The following is an 11,631-nucleotide window of genomic DNA, read 5'->3' on the forward strand; positions in this document are numbered from 1 at the left end:
AGACCCCGGAGCCCAGAAGATGGTATCTCGGAGAGGGTCTCATGGGGGAGAACTATTATTTTAATAAACACCTTTGAAACTGAGCTAATCCTACTCTGTCCGTGTCTGATCTGTGTAACTGTTTTGACCCAACCCCCCCTGGTCTGCCACAGTATATTCTTATGTAGGCTACACTTAGACACAGGCCTACACTATTTGATAGTTTATGCATTATTAGAATAATCCACTTCGTCACACGCGTTTTGGGTCGAGCATCAAGGACCGTCATTGAACAGTTTTTTCCTCAATAACCACGGCTAAAAAATTTAATGCGAGGTGGACTCAAACCCACGGTGAAAAAATTTAATGCGAGGTGGACTCGAACCCATGGTTAAAAAGCTTGATGCCATGTGGACTCGAACCCATGGTTAAAAAGCTTGATGCCATGTGGACTCGAACCCATGGTTAAAAAGCTTGATGCGAGGTGGACTCGAACCCATGGTTAAAAAGCTTGATGCCATGTGGACTCGAACCCATGGTTAAAAAGCTTGATGCGAGGTGGACTCGAAACCCACGGTTAAAAAGCTTTAGCAGTGTGTGCCACCTAGAAGTGATGATGACAGCGATAGCCAGTGGTGTAAAGTACTTAGGTAAAAATACTTTAAAGTACTACTTAAGCCGTTTTTGGGGGGGTATCTGTATGTTATTTTACTGTTAATATTTTTGACAACTTTTACTACATTCCTAAAGAAAATAATGCATTTCCCTGACACCCTAAAGTACTCTGAACATTTTGAATGCTTAGCAGGACAGGAGAATTGTCAAATTCACGCACTAATGAAGAGAACATCCATGGTCATCCCAACTGCCTCTGATCTGTCTCTCTAAACACAAATGCGTCATTTGTAAATATGAGTGTTTGAGTGCGCCCCTGGCTATACATAAATTTAAGAAAACAAGAAAATTGTGTCTTCTGGTTTGCTTAAATATAAGGAATTTGAAATGATTTATACATAAGTACATTTAAAACCAAACACTTTAGACTTTTACTCAAGTCGTATTTTACTGAGTGACTTTCACTTGAGTCATTTTCTATTATGCTGATGGATTCTGGGTACGAACTCCTAAACTTGGGACTCCTAAACGACACCAGAAGGGAATGGTTATCTGTAGGAGGAAAGTATATAGTGGGTGCAATTAAGCTTGGAATGTGCTGAGTGCAGGGAAAGCGATCTCACGTGGCAAGCATTGATAAGGGGAGAGAGCCATGGATTAGTGATGACGGGGGTCGAGGTCAGGTCACTGTTAAGGGAGAAAGACAAGTTTATGGCCCGTATCACTGAGTTTCCTGCCTCGCAGTAAAGATACAATGTAGATTCAGATGAACACGAGGAGACGCAGCCTGGGAGGAAGGGTTAAATATCAGTGCTTGATAAGGGGAGAGAGCCATGGATGAGCGACGACGGGGGGGTTAAATATCAGTGCTTGTGTGAACAACGTCTTTGTCTGATGCCGCTGTATTGATCTTCTGGGAAGAATGAACTTGGTTTTAAGCTTTCAGAGTCTCCTTTTGAGTTTTAACTCTGAAAATTAGACACCTAAGAAAGGTATCTTTACTTTTACCCAAGTATGACAGTTGGGTACTTGATCCACCACTGACGATAGACTACATGACTGCTACACTGTATGATAAATCCATAAGGCTCTTTGTTTTTTAACAACGCCAAACTTTATCTTTTTATCCGATTTATCTTTTTCCCCCCCATAAAAACACATGGCCAGGGTTTACCTATTTTTTAAAGAAATACCATTGGTTGGTGTATAGAATATCTAAGATATTTGATTGGCTGAGGCAGACGTTGTGCCAGGATGTAATCACTGCCACCTGGGGAGGTTAGCATAAGGCTCATGTTATCTGATGGGAGCAGCTACAAATTAACAGTCAGTCACATATAAGTGAATCAACACTTTTCATTGGCTGATATGCATCTTGTGCATGAAAACCATTTAACTTCATATGCTTGCTTATGTTCGCAAATATGGCGCCAGACTCTATAATCGATCATGTGATTTCATGTTCTCTTTCCACAATGAGAGCAGTGGTATGGCTTTTATCATGTGTCCTCTGGTGTGATTTCAGGCTCCCTAACAAGGTAAAAGTAATTCCACATTGAGAGCAGTTGAAAGGTTTCTCTCCTGTGTGTATTCTTTCATGTGTTTTAAGGCTTACTAACCCCCTAAAACTCTGTCCACAATGAGAACAGTGGTAAGGCTTCGCTCCCGTGTGCATTTCTTTATGCTTACTCAGGTACCTTAACCGGGTAAAACTCTTTCCACACTGGAAGCATTGGAAAGGCTTCTCTCCTGTGTGTATCCTCTCATGCTCTTTGAGATTCCATGGCTGGATAAATCTCTTTTCACACTGCAAGCATTGGAAAGGCTTTTCACCAGTGTGAATTCTCTCATGTTCTTTCAGCTTCTCGAACCGTGTAAAAGCATTCCCACACTGGGAGCATTGGAAAGGCTTCTCTCCTGTATGTGTCCTCTCATGTGTTTTCAGGGTCACTAACCACCTAAAACTCTGTCCACAATGACAACAGTGGTAAGGCTTCTCTCCTGTGTGTATTAATTTATGCCTGTTCAGGCTCATTAACCGGGTAAAACTATTTCCACACTGGGAGCATTGGAAAGGCTTCTCTCCTGTGTGTATTCTCTTATGCTCATTCAAATGTGATGACTGGACAAATCGCTTTCCACACTGAGAGCATGGGAAAGGCCTCTCTACAGAGTGTGTTCTCTTATGCTTTTTCAGGTCCCCCGATGAGAAAAATGTATTTCCACATTGGGAGCAGTGGTGTGGTTTCACTGGTTTGGGCATCTCTGGGTCTGGTTCCCCTGAAGTACTCCTGCTGTCAGAGTAAGAGTCTGGTCTCTCTCCTGCCAAAGACAGAGTATTTGGTTAAACAGAGAGACCAAAATGAAACCTCCATATGATTCAACTATCTTCTTATGAGGTTAAATCCAGACTAGATACCTCATTATTTACATTTGACTAATTTAGTACAACGCTCTTATTCCGAGAGACTTACAGGAGCAATTAGGGTTAAGTGATTTTTCCCCTAGTTGGCTTTGGGATTCGAACCAGGGACTTATTATAAACTCCTAGTTCCCAGTGGAAAATTTCACTTGACTGACCCTCTAAATCGGAATTACAGGTGGGAAATTCTGAGAAATTCTGAGAAAATACTCGAGTTGTGACGTTTTACCACTGACCTTTGACCTTTTCAACCAAAATCAATTTTTGACAATGACAACCTTATCAATATTTATAATGTGGCTAGTTTGACCAACGTCAATGCTAAGCAAGCAAGCTAACTTTATTATTAGCTAAATGTTAAATCTTATTGGGTTGAAGAATTGTTTCGACATCAAAAGCACTTGAACACGTCAGATTTCCCACTTCCTAGTTTCCCACTTCCCAGGAGCACATGAATGCCCAATAGTTCCACGTCAGACTTCCCACTTCCTAGTTTCCCACTTCCCAGGAGCACATAAATGCCCAATAGTTCCACCATGTCAGAGAAAATTAAGGTGCTGAATGTCAAAAGGATTTAATGAATTTTGTAGGAATATAAATCAAAATGTGGAACGCCACGAGTGGGCGTTCATTATATTTGGTATTTTATTAGGATCCCCATTAGCTGTTGCAAAAGCAGCATCTACTTCCTGGGGTCCACACAAAACATAATACAGAATGACATAACACAGAACATCAATAGACAAGAACAGCTCAAGGACAGAACAACATACATTTTGTAAAAGGCACACATAGCCTACATATCAATGCATACACACAAACGATCTAGATCAAATAGGGGAGAGGGGTTGTGCCATGAGGTGTTGCTTTATCAGATTTTTTAAAACCAGGTTTGCTGTTTATTTGAGCAATATGAGATGGAAGGAAGTTCCATGCAATAAGGGCTCTTTACGTTTTCTTGAATTTGATCTGGGGACTATGAAAAGACCCCTGGTGGGATAAGTGTGTGTGTCAGAGCTGTGTGTAAGTTGACTATGCAAACAATTTGGGATTTTCAACACATTCATGTAAAAGAGGAAGTGATGCAGTTAGTCTCCCCTCAACTCTTAGCCAAGAGAGACTGGCATGAATAGTATTTATATCAGCCCTCTGATTACAATTAAGAGCAAAAACGTGCCGCTCTGTTCTGGGCCAGCTGCACCTCAACTAGGTCTTTCCTTGCAGCACTGGACCACACGACTGGACAATAATCATAGATTAGACAAAACTAGAGCCTGCAGAACTTGATTTGTGGAGAGTAGTGTCAAAAAAGCAGAGCATCTCTTTATTATGGCTAGACCTCTCCCCAGCTTTACAACCATTGAATCTATATGTTTTGACCATGACAGTTTACAATCTAAGGTAATGCCAAGTAATTTAGTCTCCTCAACTTGTTCAACAGCCACACCATTCATTACCAGATTCAGCTGAGGTCTAGAACTTGAGGAATGATTTGTACCAAATACAATGCTCTTAGTTTTAGAGATGTTCAGGACCAGTGTATTACTGGCCACCCATTCCAAAACAGACTGCAACTATTTGTTAAGGGTTTCAGTGACTTCATTAGCTGTGGTTGCTGATGCGTATATGGTTGAATCATCAGCATACATGGACACATATGCTTTGTTTAATGCCAGTGGCAGGCCATTGGTAAAAATAGAAAAGAGTAGAGGGCCTAGAGAGCTGCCCTGCGGTACATCACACTTCATATGTTTGACATTAGAGAAGCTTCCATTAAAGAAAACCCTCTGAGTTTAATTAGATAGATAGCTCTGAATCCACGATATTGCAGAGGTTGACAAGCCATAGCACATACGTTTTTTTCAACAACAGGTTGAAAACAGGTTGACCAACAACATGGTCAACAATATCAAAGGCTGCACTGAAATCTAACAGTACAGCTCCCACAATCTAATTATTATCAATTTCTTTCAACCAATCATCAGTCATTTGTGTCAGTGCAGTACATGTTGAGTGCCCTTGTCTATAAGCATGCTGAAAGTCTGTTGTTAATTTGTTTACAGAGAAATATCATTGTAATTGGTCAAACACCATATTTTTACAACAGTGTAGAGCGTTGGACCGAAAGGTTGCAAGTTCAAATCCTTGAGCTGACAAGGTACAAATCTGTCGTTCTACAGGTAGTTAACCCACTGTTCCTAGGCCGTCATTGAAAATAAGAATTTGTTCTTAACTGACTTGCCTAGTAAAATAAAGGTAAAATAAAAAGCTTATAGGTCTGCTGTTAGAACCAGTAAAGGCCGCTTTACCAAGCAATTACTTTGGTTGAACCCCTTCTGTTTGACATAGGAGTTTCTAGGCTCAAGCTTTCCATCACTGGTCAATGTATCATTATTGATCAATAACAATCATTTTTCATTCCATCTTCAAAGAGCTTTTCTTTCATTATTTGTTTTTTATCTGCATGAATATAATTGTGTTAACAAGCTTAGCCAATGAAATAATAATTAAAATAATTGGCAACATCAAAGATGAATCTGATTGGATGCCAGCCTGCCCATAAAATTCATTTAAAGTATTCCAAAGGTTTTTCACTGCTTTTCTTTCATGATGTTTTTTTTAATCTTTCTTTATATCATTGATCTTTTCTTAATGTTTATTATTTTTTTAGAACAAACAACCAGATGTGCAGCCAGACTTATTAGCCACTCTCCTTTTGCCCCAACTCTTTCAAACATACAGTTTCTAAACATAAATCCATGGAACAGTTCTAAACAGTTTCTTAACAGGTACATGATCAATCCATATTCATCCATGATGTATTGTGACACCATGTAGGAGCAGTAAACTATGCCAAACTCCATGGGGTTACACCATGTAGGAGCAGTATAGACCTAGTCTGGCTTATAACACTACATGATGTATTGTTACACCAACAGCAGTATAGACCTAGTCTGTTCATTATATACATCTACATGATGTATTGTTACACCATGTAGGGCTACTAGTCTGCATTAATACAGAATGATGGACAACCAGTGTGCTTGGCTTTTTGAGAAACTATGCATCCAAACAGCCCAGGCAGGCAATTCATAAACAACCACTGTGCTTGGCAATTATAAACTATGTCCCAAACAGAAGGGACAACCCCATGCTTTTAGTCTAACATTTGGTTTGCATTTGTATAAATAAACAATATTGCCAAACAGCACCGGGGGCGAAACCAAGTGTGACCATTTAAAGAAATTTCAATGGCTAGAAACTATTGCCAAACAGAAGGAACAACCAGAAACTATGCCAAACAGAAGGGACAACCAGTGTGCTTGGCTAGAAACTATGCCAAACAGCAGGGACAACCAGTGTGCTAGAAACTATGCCAAACAGAAGGGACAACCAGTGTGCTTGGCTATAAACTATGCCAACAGCAGGGACAACCAGTGTGCTTGGCTAGAAACTATGCCAAACAGAAGGGACAACCAGTGTGCTTGGCTAGAAACTATGCCAAACAGAAGGGGCAACCAGTGTGCTTGGCTATAAACTATGCCAAACAGCAGGGGCAACCAGTGTGCTTGGCTATAAACTATGCCAAACAGCAGGGGCAACCAGTGTGCTTGGCTAGAAACTATGCCAACAGCAGGGGCAACCAGTTTGCTTGGCTAGAAACTATGCCAAACAGAAGGGGCAACCAGTTTGCTTGGCTAGAAACTATGCCAACAGCAGGGGCAAACAGTGTGCTTGGCTATAAACTATGCCAAACAGAAGGGACAACCAGTGTGCTTGGCTAGAAACTATGCCAAACAGAAGGGACAACCAGTGTGCTTGGCTAGAAACTATGCCAAACAGAAGGGACAACCAGTGTGTTTGTCTCTAAACCTCAGCAAATATAACTAAATACTGTCTTATTTCCAGACTACAGGGCATTCGGAAAGTATTCAGACCCCTTCACTTTCTCCACATTTTGTTACATTACAGCCGTATTCTAAAATGGATTAAAGCATTTATTGTCCTCGTCAATCTACACACAAAAACCCATAGACACTAACAACCGGAGGGCAAAACAATTCAATGAGTTAAATTCAGAATTGACCAAAGTCAGCTCGCTAACTCTATCTCGTAATATACCCCTGAGACGGGGTACGACAGTTGAACTAAATGTATTGGGCATTAATAAATTATAGTCTCCAAGAATCAATGGATATGCCTTTATTATATATTTTTTTTATTTTACCTTTATTTAACTTGGCAAGTCAGTTAAGAACAAATTCTTATTTTCAATGACGGCCTAGGAACAGTGGGTTAACTGCCTGTTCAGCGGCAGAATGACAGATTTGTACCTTGTCAGCTCGGGGATTTGAACTTGCAACCTTTTGGTTACTAGTCCAACACTCCAACCACTAGGCTACCCTGCCCAAACGTATACCACGGGAGGTGGTCGCATCTAACAATTGGATGTAATTATTTCCTGGGCACCGCTCGGTGATGTAAGGGACGACCTTTTAAAGAAACACTGCATACTGACTATGGATATTCATTGATACAGATTTGGTCGTAAGTAATCCAACGCATTCGCTATGGAATGCCAGAGACCCAATCTTATTAATAAATTAAATCATGAATAAAGGGGTCTAAGTTCGAGTAAGGCATATATACAGTGGGGCAAAAAAAGTATTTAGTAAGCCACCAATTGTGCAAGTTCTCCCACTTAAAAAGATGAGGCCTGTAATTTTCATCATAGGTACACTTCAACTATGACAGACAAAACGAGAAGAAAAAAATCCAGAAAATCACATTGTAGGATTTTTAATGAATTTATTTGCAAATTATGGTGGAAAATAAGTATTTGGTCAATAACAAAAGTTTCTCAATACTTTGTTATATACCCTTTGTTGGCAATGATAGAGGTCAAACGTTTTCTGTAAATCTTCACAAGGTTTTCACACACTGTTGCTGGTATTTTGGCCCATTCCTCCATGCAGATCTCCTCTAGAGCAGTGATGTTTTGGGGCTGTTGCTGGGCAACACGGACTTTCAACTCCCTCCAAAGATTTACTATGGGTTTGAGATCTGGAGACTGGCTAGGCCACTCCAGGACCTTGAAATGCTTCTTACGAAGCCACTTCGTTGCCCAGACGGTGTGTTTGGGATCATTGTTCAATGCCCTTGCTGATGGAAGGAGGTTTTCACTCAAAATCTCACGATACATGGCCCCATTCATTCTTTCCTTTACACGGATCAGTCGTCCTGGTCCCTTTGCAGAAAAACAGCCTACCGCCCCGTAGCACTCACTTACTTCATCATGAAGTGCTTTGAGAGACTAGTCAAGGACCATATCACCTCCACCCTACCTGAAACCCTAGACCCACTCCAATTTGCTTACCGCCCAAATAGGTCCACAGACGATGCAATCTCAACCACACTGCCCTAACCCATCTGGACAAGAGGAATACCTATGTGAGAATGCTGTTCATCGACTACAGCTCGGCATTCAACACCATAATACCCTCCAAGCTCGAGACCCTGGGTCTCGACCCTGCCCTGTGCAACTGGGTACTGGACTTCCTGACGGGCCGCCCCCAGGTGGTGAGGGTAGGCAACAACATCTCCACCCCGCTGATCCTCAACACTGGGGCCCCACAAGGGTGCGTTCTGAGCCCTCTCCTGTACTCCCTGTTCAACCACGACTGCGTGGCCACGCACGCCTCCAACTCAATCATCAAGTTTGCGGACAACACAACAGTTGTAGGCTTGATCATCAACAACGACGAGACGGCCTACAGGGAGGAGGTGAGGGCCCTCGGAGTGTGGTGTCAGGAAAATAACCTCACACTCAACGTCAACAAAACTAAGGAGATGATTGTGGACTTCAGGAAACAGCAGAGGGAACACCCCCCTATCCACATCGATGGAACAGAAATGGAGAGGGTAGTAAGTTAAGTTCCTCAGCATACACATCACAGACAAACTGAATTGGTCCACCCACATAGACAGCATCGTGAAGAAGGCGCAGCAGCGCCTCTTCAACCTCAGGAGGCTGAAGAAATTCAGCTTGTCACCAAAAGCACTCACAAACTTCTACAGATGCACAATCGAGAGCATCCTGGCGGGCTGTATCACCGCCTGGTACGGCAACTTCTCCGCCCACAACCGTAAGGCTCTCCAGAGGGTAGTGAGGTCTGCACAACGCATCACCGGGGGCAAACTACCTGCCCTCCAGGACACCTACACCACCCGATGTTACAGGAAGGCCATAAAGATCAAGGACAACAACCACTCGAGCTACTGCCTGTTCACCCCGCTATCATCCAGAAGGCGAGGTCAGTACAGGTGCATCAAAGCTGGGGCCGAGAGACTGAAAAACAGCTTCTATCTCAAGGCCATCAGACTGTTAAACAGCAACCACTAACATTGAGTGGCTGCTGCCAACACACTGACTCAAGTCCAGCCACTTTAATAATGGGAATTGATGGGAAATGATATAAAATATATCACTAGCCTCTTTAAACAATGCTACCTAATATAATGTTTACATATACTACATTATTCATCTCATATGTATACGTATATACTGTACTCTATATCATCCACTGCATCTTTATGTAATACATGTATCACTAGCCACTTTAACTATGCCACTTTGTTTACATACTCATCTCATATGTAAATACTGTACTCGATACCGTCTACTGTATCTTGCCTATGCTGCTCTGTACCATCACTCATTCATATATATTTATGTACATATTCTTTATCCCCTTACACTTGTGTATAAGACAGTAGTTTTGGAATTGTTAGTTAGATTACTTGTTGGTTATTACTGCATTGTCGAAACTAGAAGCACAAGCATTTCGCTACACTCGCATTAATATCTGCTAACCATGTGTATGTGACAAATAAAATTTGATTTGATTATCAGTGGTCTTGTATGTCTTCCATTTCCTAATAATTGCTCCCACAGTTGATTTATTCAAACCAAGCTGCTTACCTATTGCAGATTCAGTCTTCCAAACCTGGTGCAGGTCTACAATTTTGTTTCTGGTGTCCTTTGACAGCTCTTTGGTCTTAGCCATAGTGGAGTTTGGAGTGTGACTGTTTGAGGTTGTGGACAGGTGTCTTTTATACTGATAACAAGTTCAAACAGGTGCCATTAATACAGGTAACGAGTGGACAGAGGAGCCTCTTAAAGAAGTTACAGGTCTGTGAGAGCCAGAAATCTTGCTTGTTTGTAGGTGACCAAATACTTATTTTCCACCATAATTTGCAAATCAATTCAATAAAAATCCTACAATGTGATTTTCTGGATTTTTTTCCTCTCATTTTGTCTGTCATAGTTGATGTGTGCCTATGATGAAAATTACAGGCCTCATCTTTAAGTGGGAGAACTTACACAATTGGTGGCTGACTAAATACTTTTTTGCCCCACTGTATATCATTATTTAAAAAATCCCAAAATGTATGGAACAATCACAGATAGCTCCTTCAACAATTCCTACAGTACTGAACAACATACTCAACTTCAGTAGAATGCCCCTTTAAAACCACACATTAGTTCAAGAACTGTATCGCTTGTGCCCCTATTTTAAGACAGTACTCACTGGTGTTATTCGGATCTTCATCCACGTCTTCCTCTTTTGAGATAACCTTCTCTTCCACTCCAATAGGTTCTTCATCTTCTTCCATTAGAACATCCTCCTTTTCATTTAATGTGATAGCCTCCTCTTCCTCTTTTACTCCAAAGGGTTCTTTCTCTTCTTTCACTGTAACATCCTCTTCAACTTTCAATGTGATAGCCTCCTCTTCCTCCTTTTTAGTTCTGAAAGCGTCTACCACCTCCTCTTTCACTGTGACAGCCTCTATCCCCTCTTCCTCTTTCACGCCAAAAGGTTCTTTCTCGTCTTTCACTGTAACATACTTTTCTTCTTTCAACGTGATAGCCTCTTCCCTTTTCAATCTGAAAGCTTCTTCCTCTTCTTTCACTGTAATATCCTCCTCTTCTTTTACGACAATGTTAAGACCCAGAGCTTCTTTCTCCATCCAGAAGACCGTCTGTTCTTTAGCAAAGGGGGAGTAGCTTAGTGAACTCATGGTCGGGGATGTTAGCCAGGTAGCTAGCTTGTTAGCATTTCCGACTAGCCTGGTGCTGGTATATCTTTTCTTGGACAAATTTTACAAGCAAATTAATTGTACGTTAATACGTACACATAATTGTCTTTTAAACACTGATTAATATACACAAGAATGGTCTAAAGAGCTTTAATGATTCGATTTTATGTTGACTAGCAAGCTACCGAAATGGTTGAATAAGTAGCCCTGTTGGTCGTTGAAGAAGCATCCAGTCCCGTCCACTAGATTATACGTCACGCAAGAAGCACCACATGAAAGACTCACATCGCCATCTGTTAACTGGAGTGCGTAACGCAGTTTCGATAAATATTCATAACATTGTTTATTCTGGCAAACAATTTCAAAATAAGTAATTTAAAAACAACCAGATGTTATGTTTTCTCTTACAACCAATAAGGTCATTAGGTATGATTAGGTGACAGGTTGACGAGGGTGGCATTTTCTGTTCTAAACTGACCAAGACACTCCAACAACAACAAATTAAATCAATTTTT

The 11,631-nt window shown here is 41.2% G+C and overlaps 1 protein-coding gene across 1 annotated transcript; it reads right to left on the reverse strand.

Annotated features, from left to right (window-relative positions):
- Window positions 1-457: 457 nt before the first annotated feature.
- On the reverse strand, window positions 458-11,329 carry LOC135532549 (zinc finger protein 135-like). The gene is made up of 2 exons (XM_064960036.1): window positions 10,609-11,329; window positions 458-2,916 (listed from the first exon to the last, which is right to left on the reverse strand). The coding sequence occupies exons 1-2, from the start codon at window positions 11,096-11,098 to the stop codon at window positions 2,042-2,044; spliced, it is 1,365 nt and encodes a 454-aa protein (XP_064816108.1). The 5' UTR covers window positions 11,099-11,329; the 3' UTR covers window positions 458-2,041.
- Window positions 11,330-11,631: the final 302 nt, after the last annotated feature.

This window comes from Oncorhynchus masou, chromosome 5 (genome assembly GCF_036934945.1).
Source record: "Oncorhynchus masou masou isolate Uvic2021 chromosome 5, UVic_Omas_1.1, whole genome shotgun sequence".
In the NCBI taxonomy this organism is placed as follows: domain Eukaryota; kingdom Metazoa; phylum Chordata; class Actinopteri; order Salmoniformes; family Salmonidae; genus Oncorhynchus; species Oncorhynchus masou.